The following is a 12,626-nucleotide window of genomic DNA, read 5'->3' on the forward strand; positions in this document are numbered from 1 at the left end:
GGGGGCACGTTTCATAGCTAAACTTCTCTGGGCATGTAACAACCAAATAAGTATTGGCTAATTACTTGTAATACTAAGACACTCATTCTCTTCTTTCCTAGCTCATCCACTATCTTCTACTCACTACTACCATCAAGACTCTTAGAAGATGTCAAATCTCTCCAAAATGCTACTTCGTGATCCCCCTGACCTCTTTTCTCCAATTACTTCCCAAGGTCTAGTTCCCTCTTCTACCTCTATTTTTGAATCTTATTAATAGTTTTATAGTAATTTCTCTCTCATGATCTATAAAGTACATCCCATGTCTTTCTGACTATCAGTATTTAGATAATCTTCAGAATCCCCCTTGTTCACCATAGTAATAAAGTAATATATGTGAAAATATATATGAAAACATATGTTCTGTTCCTCTATTACTATACCTGAGACAATAAATGTCTTGCTAAAATGAAACCTATCAATTACCAAGAACATAAAGATCATTCCACTAGGTCAGATTCATGAATTCCTTTCTCTTGTTCAATATTCTGTCTCTGAACACATGGTTTGCACCAGGACATGCCTATCTTCTGTATCAGCTTCAAAGGGTTAAAGCAACACTGTTCAATACTTGCTATGGGAAGTGGCTTAAATTCAGATTAATGAAAATCAAACAAGCTATAAAATCCTGTTCCTCATTCCACTTCAGACGCTCGCTAACCACATGTAGTTAGTAGCCACACTGGACAGGGGAGATACAGCACATTTCCATCACTGCAGAAGTCTCGTTAGACAGCACTGGGCTAGGTACTGATTCTTAAACATGCCTAGTTTCTTTCTTAACTCTTAGCAATCTATCACCTTGAATGTAAAACACTCTTATACTAGGTAGCCTTCCTTCTCAGCCTGAACACCCATGAGCAGAATATGCTCCTTCTACTTTACACTCCTTTTCATTTGTCCTACACACACCCCTCTTTCAGCTGCAGTTTCTAGTGATTTGCCTCAATTTAATTTCGAAGATTTGGTGAATAAACCTCAGGTGTATCTATCCATACCTTTTATGATTCTAAGATTTCAATCACATGCCCTCAAATGTTCATCTTTTCAGACCAATCTTAGTTTACTGTCTGGTTTGTTTGCACATGAAAGCTTCCCTCGTGCTGATTATGTCAGTACACTCCAGACATTATCCAGCTCTAACACCTTACAATGCTTTGTGTACTGCTGCTGCTGCTGCTAAGTCGCTTCAGTCGTGTCCGACTCTGGACGGCACTGCAGGCAGCCAATACAATAAAAAATAAATACACAACAGGTCAACCTGATATTCATCTTTCCTCGATGAATTCTTGGGGAAAAAAATGTTTACACAGTATGGGGAAAGAGTATCCCTAAAACACCAATAGAAACTAGGAAACAAAGAAACCACTCACCAGAAAGAACTGCAAAAGAAATAACCACGTGTGGAGTGATAGGTTTATAATGAGAGTATCAATGAACAAATTAAAATGACATCATATGAAAAGTATGTTTCATTGCTTCTTACTTGTCTCAACCTAAAACTTGGACAAATCTATAAAGAGTCAAGTCTCTGGATTTCTTTTTAATCCTATAGAGGTCAACTCTTGCACACAGTAGGAGTGCAATAAATATGTGTTGCTACACTGACAGTGTATCCTGCAGAAAGAGGGACAGGGAAGCCTGGCATACTGCGGTCCACGGGGTCACAGAGAGTCGGACATGACTTAGTGACTAAACACCACCACTACAAAGGGTTTAGCTTAGCTATAATAAATTTCTGTGAGAAATTTAAAACATTAAGATTATATATATAAAATACAACCCTTACCTGCAGATCTTCTGAAAATAAGTGGTAACCTTAACCTAAGTGTAGGGAGGTAAAAGAATTAGGCTTAAAATTTCTCAACCCTAACTTTCTCCCCACAACAAAGAATATATTGAAAAACAAAGTATACATATATAAAATGGTGAAAAGAGAGAAACTGATTTCATCACAGAGCATCTGGATTCAGGTGCCGTGTTTTCTATCGTCTTTTCATAAGATAGTACCACATTGTACTCTCCAGAGTAGAAGGTCAACACATACGGACCAACTAGTTCTTGTGAAGGATACTCCTGTTTGGGCTTTACTTTATCTTTCAGAACCAAATTAGATGGTTTATCCTGTTCTTTTTCATACTCCTTGAAATCACTCTTGGTGTATTTCCCACCTATTTAAAAAAGAAAAAAGAGCTTAGAAAAATCACCTGATTAATCAAGAATAACAATTATAAGAGGTATACATAAGAACTATTTTATAAGTGGCATATATATCAAGGCGGGGGTGGGGGGGGGCTTCCCTGGTGGTCAGACGGTAAAGTATCCGCCTGCAATGCAGGAGACCCAGGGTTCGACCCCTGGGTTGGGAATATCCTCTGGAGAAGGGAATGGCTTCCCACTCCAGTATTCTTGCCTAGAGAATCCCATGGACAGAGAAGCCTGGTGGGCTACAGTCCATGGGTCGCAGACAGTTGGACACAACTGAGCAACTAAGCACATATATCAGAGGATACAAAAGGCTGAGAAGAAAACAAAAGTACCAAGGTAATTCATTCTTCACCATTATTTTAACTGAAATCAGAAATCCATTTAGTTAGGTAGTGATATGCTGCCCCCTAATGATATATATGAATATTACAACACCAAATTTTCAAATCCCAAATTACACAAAGAATACAACCACTGGAAAATAATGCAGGGTTTAAGTAGAGCCATTAAGTCTATGAGAACATTAGGCCCAAAGGAAATTGAGGGCTTAGGACTTGTACCTGAGATCTGAGAGACTTATATGTTTAGAAGAAGTGAGAGTTTAAAGATCTCTAATTTGTCAAGAGACAGTGCTCAAAATCTTAACAGAGCACCAAACAAATAGGGGACAGCAGGAAATGTACAGATTTTCACTAAAGAGATGTGAGAGGAAAGGGTTGAAGAGAGCACCAAAGATAAACTGTTTCTGCCCTGAAATTCTTAAGAGCACCTTTACTGTTTCCAAGGGCCAAAAATGAAATTAACACTTTCTTCAGAAAAACAGGATTGTTAACTGGCCTACCACAGCAGGGCATGAAAGCAGAGAGCATTCCATGTAGCCTCTCTACTCTCAAACCTAGTCTCTATCAGATGAGGATCAAGCTCCTGTCTATGTCCTAGACCTGCTGACTAACCTGCCTGACCCACCCCCTCAACTACTGTGAGGAAATGTTTCCAGAGGGGAAGGCCTGCTACAGAAGGGTCCAAGATTGCATGCGCAAATAAAGCCAACTTGACGTATGCAGGTGTTTTGACTGAGAAACCTATATACTCCTTGACTGTCACTAGGGTATTTAAACAAAAGAGAAAAACAGTAAAAAGAGGGGTAAGCATCAAAGACAAGATTAACCTATTTGGCAATTTCAGGCTCTGGAAACAGAAATAGCCAGTAGACAATGTTTCATATAAATGTGAAACAAACAACCATAAAGAATTAAAATACTGGTAACTGTAACAAATAGGCATGGTTTCATCACTGAAAAGGCATCTGCCATGTGCTTGCCATTAGGAGTCTCACCATGGATGAAGTACAGTTGGAGCAACAGATTAAAGTTAGAAATTCTGGATTCAAATTCTGACTCCAGTGAAAAGTTGTAGGTAAGAAACTTCAATTCTCTGAAATGCTCTTCACTTAGGAACTGAAAATAATATTAACATTTCACAGAGCTGTTGGAATCACCACATAGGCTATTAAGGAAAAGTACTTAGCACCGTGAATGGTACAGAGGATGTGTGCTCAGTCGCTCAGTCATATCCAACTCTTTGTGACCCCATGGACTGTACTCGGCCAGGCTCCTCTGTCCATGGGATTCTCCAGGCAAGAATACTGGAGTGGGTTGCCATTTCCTCCTCCAGGGGATCTTCCCGACGCAGGGATCAAACCCAAGTCTCCTGCAGCTCCTGCAATGGTAGGCATATTCTTTACCACTAAGCCACCTGGGAAGCCCAGGGCATAGGATACCACTCAATTTTTTAAATGTGAAAACATAATACATAAAATTATCTCAACATGAACTGAGATTAACAACAAATTACATGTTTATGACAGCACACAAGAAACTGAAGCATGTCTCCTATGACATTTTACTGTAAATAAACTACACTGAACCTACTTAGGAAGGCAGTATTATTTCTAAAGTGGGTAGATGGGTTAGGAAGAAAAGAAAATTGAGAGAGAAATTTAGATTCAGGACTGGTTTAAATCTGGGTAAACCTGACCCTAGGTAAATCACTTCACAAGATTCTGCTTCAAGTTCCCTCTCTGTAATGAAGAATTATATTTGTTTCATATGTATCCCAAATGACAAAATTAAATTAGCTTTCCAGGAAACCAGCTCCACAGAAGAGCTACTTGGCAGTACTACAGGACCAGAACCATAATGTATTAGGTCAGTGTTTGTCTATGTTTCCTGAACGTACTTATTTGATTCTTTTGACCACAATTATTTGATTCTTTTGACCACAAAGCTGCAATTATCACATGTGGGTAGGGGAAAACATTCATAAGAACCATGAGAAATGGAGTGTTATACAGAAAAAGAAAATAATCCTAGAATTCCTAGTAAAATTTAGCATTACATAGTGAATAATTGCCAAAGTGAAATCTTTTAAACACACTGCATCAGTGATCAAAAACCCATATTATTTCAGTATACACAGATTCTACCTAAGTTTTGTATGCTACTACTAGGAGGAATTTATTTGACATATATATGCATTTGTGGGGAATGTCAGTACGTATAGGAATAGCACATAGTACACAGAAGAACAAAAGATTAGAAACTTGACTGTGCTTTAACAGGACTGGTTCAATAAATTATGATACACAATTCAATCAAACACTACACAGCCACTGAAAAGAATAAACTGTTACTTTATATACTGATACAAACTATCTCTTAGATATATTGTTAAATGAAAAATGCAAGGTACGGAAACACTATGTATAGCATGCAGCCATTTGTTTTCCGTTACTAACGGAGAAAACATACATATGTGTGTGTTTCTTTTTTAAAGGAGACAATTATATATATATATACATACACACATATATAATATATTTTATATAAATGGGAAAACATGAAATGAAATCCTAAACATCAAATAAGTGGCTCAGACGGTAAAGAATCTGCCTGCAATGCAGGAGACCCAGATTCAATCCCTGGGTCGGGAAGATCCCCTGGAGAAAGGAATGGCTTATGCTGTTGCTGTTGCTAAGTTGCTTCAGTCGTGTCCAACTCTGCGCAACCCCACAGACGGCAGCTTACAGGCTTCTCTGTCCCTGGGATTCTCCAGGCAAGAATGGCTACCCATCCAGTATTCCTGCCTGGAGAATTCCATGGACAGAGGAGCCTGGCAGGCTATGGTCCATGGGGTAGCAAAGAGTCAGACATGACTGAGTGACTAACAGTTATGCTTTCTTTTTTTTACATGTATATATATATGGAGAAGGCAATGGCACCCCACTCCAGTACTGCTGCCTGGAAAATCCCATGGGTGGAGGAGCCTGGTAGGCTGTAGTCCATGGGGTCGCTAAGAGTCAGACACGACTGAGTGACTTCACTTTCACTTTCCACTTTCATGCATTGGAGAAGGAAACAGTAACCCTCTCCAGTGTTCTTGCCTGCAGAATCCCATGGATGGAGAAGCCTGGTAGGCTGCAGTCCATGGGGTCGCACAGAGTTGGACATGACTGAAGCGACTTAGCAGCAGCATATATATATATATATAAATATGTATAATTAGATATATTCAAAGAATATATGTGGAAGGTTACAAAAGAAACAGGTAGCTGTGGTTACCTCTGGTAAGGGAAATTGGGTGGGTGAGGGCAGGAGTGGAAGAAACTTTGTTCTACCTCCTTTTCATTGATCTTTTCAATTTTGTACCGTGTGTGTGTGTGTGTGTGTGTGTTAGTCACTTAGTTGTGTCCGACTCTCTGTGACCCCATGGACTGTAGCCCACCAGGCTCCTCTGTCCATGGGATTCTACAGGCATGAATACTGGAGTGGATTACCATTTCCTTCTCCAGGGGATCTTCCCAACCCAGGGACCAAACCCGGGTCTCCTGCATTGCAGGCAGATTCTTTACCATCTGAGCTATATATATATAACAACTAAAGCAAACAAACTTTAGAAGGAAGAATTAAGCCTTTGCATCATGGACTTCCTTGGCAGTACAGTGACTAAGACCTTGTTTGCACTGCAGAGGGCACAGGATCGATCCCTGGTCAGGGAACTAAGATCCTGCACAGCGCACGGTGTGGCCAAAAGAAAGTTTTGCATCTAGAGGAATCAAGCCACCAAAGTCATAATAATTACTTAGGAAACATGTCATGTCTGCAATGGGTAATTATAAGTGATTTATAAAAAGTCAAATGTAATAAATATATTCCTCATTAGTTTAAAATACAAACACCCACACCACTCTACCCACCTTAGACACTAGAAAGCAGCTACATAAAATCAAACAGCAGGAGTTACATCTCTGAACATTTCTAATTAATAGCACTGTCAAAGGAGATACACACACACACACAAGAATGCAAAGCAAAACAGAAACAAATAAAGATGAACAACAAACCTTTTCCTTTCCATTTAACCTTTGCAACAGACTGGCTGAAGTCCACATGTATTCTTCTGTCATCTATAAGCACATTGTCCATTTTGAAGAATGCTTTCTCACAATCTTCTTCCTGAGAGTAATTATAAAAACTCAAGCATAAATCTTTATGGAAAAGATGTTTGCAGCCAGAATAAATACTGAAAATACAAAAAGTTCCTTGTTACTAAAACTAAACTTTGAATACTTATGCACCAAATGCTTTGCATCTATTACCTCAATTAACTCTGATAACAACCCTATGAGAAAAAAACATTCATAGCAAACTAAAGGTAGAGAGATCTCCTTTCTGCTGACAGCAATGTACCTTGTAAATATTATTTCTGGTGCACTTGACACAGTGTCTAGGTATAATTTGTTATGTGTCTGTGTTCCTCAACCCTCCAGTATACATTTTAACCCCAAGGGCCTGTTGCAGTACCTATTACCTGAAATACAGAAGGTATGTGACAAATACTTTGGAACAATTATAATTTAGGATGAGCTACTATTGGACATACATCAGTCCAAAGTTACAAAAAGAAATAACATAGCCTAGCATAATGGCTCAAAGTAGTAGGAACAGCACCAGACATATCTAAGTTCAAATCCTAAGAGTAAGTAACAGTTTTGGTATTTATTTATCAGATGAAGAAAAGTGCAGAGAAGAACTAGAATACAAATATTTGTAGCCACTGTATAAGTCACATTTAAATTTGATGATTTTTTAAGAATTACACTAAATATATGAGTATTTACAATGCTTTCAATCTGAACAATTTTACAAATATGGGTAGTTAATACTTGTAACAAAGAGTGTTAACTGAGTTATTAACTATTTCTTTGAAAATAAAACAGCAGAAGGCTATGACATTAACTAGGTGCACCATTTCAAACAAGTCGTGCTACCACTGTGTGTCCCAGTTTACTTATTTAGAAAAGGAGGATAGTGCCTGTCTCAGAGTTATGAGACCTAAATGAGAGCATAACACTTGCTTAAAGAAAATTACTTGAGTAATAAAAGCTATCGTTCCTATTATAGATCTCGAAAGTACTATCTAATCCAAATCTCAAATTTTATTTATAAGGAAAATAATGCCTAGAAAAAAGAATTCTAAATAAACTGCCAAATATCAAAAAATAGTTGGTCAATGACAGAGTTCAAATTAATATCTAGATCATAATAACACTCAAACTAGTTTTCTTTCTACTACTCAATTATTATATCTACCTAAATATCACTGAAAACTTATTTATAGAATGTGAAGGACTTTACCTAAAACTTTAAAAAAGTTTTAGATACATTCACACAGGTTGATATTGAACCCAAAATAAGTAAAAGTACATATACTAACATTAACAGATATTAAACTTACTCTCTATTCAAATATAATTAAAGTTATTTTTCTTAGGTGTTAAAGAAAAAGCAAACTAATTTCCTAATCTTACAGACCAGAAAAAGTTCTCTACATTTTTGCACTTTTTAACACCATAGAACAACAACAACAAAAAATACAAATTTAAGATAGCTATACTATGACTTACTTTTTCAAATTCAATAAAAGCATAACACAGGGATTCTCCAGTCTTCCAATCCCGGATAACTTCACAACTTGAAAGTAAGTATGGAAAAAGAAAGAAATAGAGAGCATTCACTCTTACTTCTCAAAAGTAAAAAACAAAGTAAGCCAATTATTAAAAGGCAAAGTTAAATTCACAGAATTATATTCCTTCAAATATCTTAAATAATAATTATTTTCTAAAATAATTGACCTGTCTAGTAACTAAGTTTTCTAGATTCTACTATGAATGCCCTATACAGGCCTATAATCCTAAATTCCTGAAACACTGGAGAACAAGATAAAAATATTTAATTTTTCTTTAGCAAAGGGAAATTACTGCTAAAAATTCTTTTAAATCATAATTTATTTTTAGTCAAATACAAATGAATTATAGATTATCTAATGTCACTACAGAAAAATGCACACACATTCATATATATATGCATGTTATTAGTAAACTTATGATTTGTTTTTTTTTTTAATTTTAATATAAACAAGGCTCAAATTTAATCCCATAAGTACAACTATTACATAGAACCAATCCATCTTAATAACCAAGTGAAAAGCCAGTAAGGTGGAATTTAACGCAATTGGTTTAACCCTTTTTGCTCATATATCTTAAGCCTCGTTTTAAAAACATGATATGAAACAGGGATATAAAACATTGTGAGAGGAAAAAAAAATTGTGAAAGGAAAAGCAATCACATTACAGCACATGGTTCAGCTGTTGCAATATGTTAAGTACACATTAAAATGTAAATATTGAACAAAGACTTAACCAAAGTTATGACATAACCAAAGTAGCAGGCAGGGAGAATGAACAGGGTAGGATAGAAACAGAGGTTAATTCTCATATTCCTTAGCAGGAAATCAGTATATAACATCCAATATAAAAATAAGATGTAACAGCATAAGAATTTTTTATAAAGATGATTACCATCAGTGAGTGGAAAAATAAAGTCAGGTAGTCTTTTAGAGAAAAAGTTTTCTTTCAATAGGAATAATAAAGAATGGCTTCACAGAAGAAAAAACATGAAATAAAAGGAAATTCTAAACATACTTTTAATCAATTATAAAATACTTCCCTTTCTCAAAGAAATACTAGCTTCAAAACTTTTGCATTAATAACACAGGCAAAATTAACCAAAAGAAAAATTTTAGAAAATTTAGATTAAAATTAATTTTGGAATAAGTTGCTGGAAATTCTAGGGAGAATTTAAATGAGATAAACATTTAAAATATTAAAGAAGGTTTTTGAAAATACTATAGAACTACACTTACACTGTTTTATTCACTTCCTGTTTTAAAGTTGAAATGTATGTGTTCTAAGAAAATCACTCAATTTATAACACGCACACACACATATCTACACATACGCATACACACGTGTTTTCTTCCCTACTATCCAACATATTCATATGTAAAACTCACTAGTATAAATTTCATCTATAGTTCAGACTCATCAAAAATGTCATTAGAAAACCACCAATACCTAGTTTCTCTAAATCTTTCACTAATTCTAAAAACTACCTTCTTATTGGCCCAAATCTTGAGAATATTATCTCCAGATCTTCATCTGTGGTCACTGGATTCAATTTACAAACAAATAGCACATTTTCTGGAGGTTTAATATCTGCATCAGGTAGGTCTCCCACCTAAATGATAAATAAACAAGAATATAAATCAACTCCTTTATTTCATTTCCATCATAAATACCATGAAGTTAGCCCACATTGCTGATTCCCTAAAATATCTAAATTTACATTATTAACTGTGGGCTCTGGGAAAGAGATCTAAACATATTTCAAAATTCAAAACTCCACTCTTCCTGGCAGTAACAGTAACAAGCATGGTATTCACACAAAGTGAAATTTACCAAGTCTACTGGCTTTAGAGTCCCAGTTTTATCTCTATTTTTTCTTTTTTCAAGTACTTGATCTATTTTTTAAAGAATTTACAAAAAGTGTGTCTAAATTAAGTAGCATGAAAAAAAAAGACCCCATGGTGCCAACCAGCCTAAGAACTACCAGTAAAATGTTCCCTGATTCCATTATCCTTCTCTCACCACAAATGAGCCTTCAGTTTTTCTTCTTGGTCATTCTCTTACAGATTTAGTTTCACCACACAGGTATATATCCCTAACATATGTTTAGTTTTGCTTGTTTTTAAACTTTTGAAATACTATTATATTGAATCTAGCCTTTTACGTAAGTAATGCTCAATTCTTTTCCACATTATTGTGCAGTATGGAACACCAATTCCTGGATACAGTTTTGAGCTTTTTGACCTCACATATCATCTTCTATTTCAGGCAAACCAAAGTTAACTTCATAGTCAACTACCACAATGAACCAAGCAAACCGCATTCTACTGAAGAACTCGAGAGGGTGACAGTGAGATAAAACCATGATTTAATGATGGTGTTATTTTCATTGTGAGAAAACTATATTTACCATGAGCCTTTAGATGGGGAAACAATATTCCTTCATACATATATTAAAAAATTCTCAGAGATGATTTCAGGCAAGATTATCATGTGAAGTGTCTCCTCGTGAATAAACACATTTTTAAAAAGGTGGGGGCGGGGAGGACTTCCTTCATGGTCCAGTAGCTAAGACTGTGCTCCCAACACAGTGGGTAAACGTTTGACCCTCGTCAAGGAAGACACTTGCCGTGTTCAGTTCAGTTCAGTTACTCAGTCGTGTCTGACTCTTAATGACCCCATGGACTACAGCACGCCAGGCTTCCCTGTCCTTCACCAACTCCTAGAGCTTGCTCAAACTCAAGTTCGTTGAGCTGGTGATGTCAGCCAACCAACTCATCCTCTGTCATCCCCTTCTCCTCTTGCCTCCAATCTTTCCCAGCATCAGGGTCTTTTCCAATGAGTCAGTTCTTCACATAAGGTGGCCAAACTATTGCAGCTTCAGTAACAGTCCTTCCAATTCAGGACTGATTTCCTTTAGGATTGACTGGTTTGATCTCCTTGCAACCCAAGCGATTTTCAAGAGTCTTCTCCAACACCACAGTTCAAAAGCATCAATTCTTCGGCACTCAGCTTTCTTTATAGTCTAGCTCTCACATCTATACATGACTACTGGAAAAACCATAGCTTTGACTAGATAAACTTAGTTGGCAAAGTAATGTCTCTGCTTTTTTAATACACTATCTAGGTTTGTCACAGATTTTCTTCCAAGGAGCAAGCATCTTTTAATTTCATGGCTACAGTCACCGACTACAGTGATTTTAGAGCCCAAGAAAATAAAGTCTCTCACTGTTTCCATTGTTTCTCCATCTATTTGCCATGAAGTGATGGGACCAGATGCCATAATCTTAATTTTTTGAATGTTTAGTTTTAAGCCAGCTTTTTCACTCTCCTCTTTCACTTTCATCAAGAGCCTCTTCAGTTCTTCTTCGCTTTCTGCCATAATGGTGGTGTCATCTGCGTATCTGAGGTTATTGATATTTCTCCCAGCAATCATTGATTGCAGCTTGTGTTTCATCCAGTCCGGCATTTCACATGACATACTCTAAATATAAGTTAAATAAGCAAGGTGACAATAGACAGCCTTGATGAACTCCTTTCCCAATTTGGAACCAGTCCGTTGTTCCATGTCCAGTTCTAACTGTTGCTTCCTGACCTGCATACAGATTTTTCAGGAGGCAGGTCAGATGGTCTCGTATTCCTATCTCTTGAAGAATTTTCCACAGTTTGTTGTGATCCACATAGTCAAAGGCTTTAGCATAGTCAATGAACCAGATGTTTTTCTGGAACTCTCTTGCTTTTTCAATGATCCAACTGATGTTGGCAATTTGATCTCTGGTTTCTCTGCCTTTTCTAAATCCAGCGTGATCTGGAAGTTCTCAGTTCACATGCTGCTGAAGCCTAGCTTAGAGAATTTTGAACATTACTCTGCTAGCGTGTGAAATGAGTGCAATTATGTGGTAGTTTGAATATTCTTGGCATTGCCTTTCTTTGGGATTGGAATGAAAACTGATCTTTTCCAGTCCAGGTGCCACTGCTGAGTTTTCCAAATTTGCTGGCATATTGAGTGTAGCACTTTCACAGCATCATCTTTTAGGATTTGAAATAGCTCAACTGGAATTCCATCACCTCCACTAGCTTTGTTTGTAGTGATGCTTTCTAAGGCCCACTTGACTTTGCATTCTAGGATGTCTGGCTCTAGGTGAGTGATCACACCATCATGGTTAAATGGGTCATGAAGATCTTTTTTGTATAGTTCTTCTGTGTATTCTTGTCACCTCTTCTTAATATCTTCTGCTTCTGTCGGGTCCATGCTATTTCTGTCCTTTCTTGTGCCCATCTTTGCATGAAATGTTCCCTTGGTATCTCTATTTTCTAGAAGAGATCTCTAGTCTTTCACATTCTATTGTTTTCC

General features: G+C 36.7%; 1 protein-coding gene across 2 annotated transcripts in view; it reads right to left on the reverse strand.

The window, feature by feature from the left end:
• Positions 1 to 12,626, reverse strand: part of PPIL4 (peptidylprolyl isomerase like 4) — a 40,693-nt gene that overhangs the window by 12,378 nt on the left and 15,689 nt on the right. For both annotated transcript variants that reach the window (XM_005908059.2, XM_070376847.1), the window contains exons 8-11: positions 9,760 to 9,884; positions 8,213 to 8,279; positions 6,650 to 6,761; positions 2,114 to 2,210 (exon numbers count right to left, since the gene is read on the reverse strand). In XM_005908059.2, coding sequence (XP_005908121.1) covers positions 2,114 to 2,210; positions 6,650 to 6,761; positions 8,213 to 8,279; positions 9,760 to 9,884 — 401 coding nt within the window. The remainder of the gene's footprint in view (positions 1 to 2,113; positions 2,211 to 6,649; positions 6,762 to 8,212; positions 8,280 to 9,759; positions 9,885 to 12,626) is intronic.

This window comes from Bos mutus, chromosome 9, assembly GCF_027580195.1.
Source record: "Bos mutus isolate GX-2022 chromosome 9, NWIPB_WYAK_1.1, whole genome shotgun sequence".
Taxonomy (NCBI): domain Eukaryota; kingdom Metazoa; phylum Chordata; class Mammalia; order Artiodactyla; family Bovidae; genus Bos; species Bos mutus.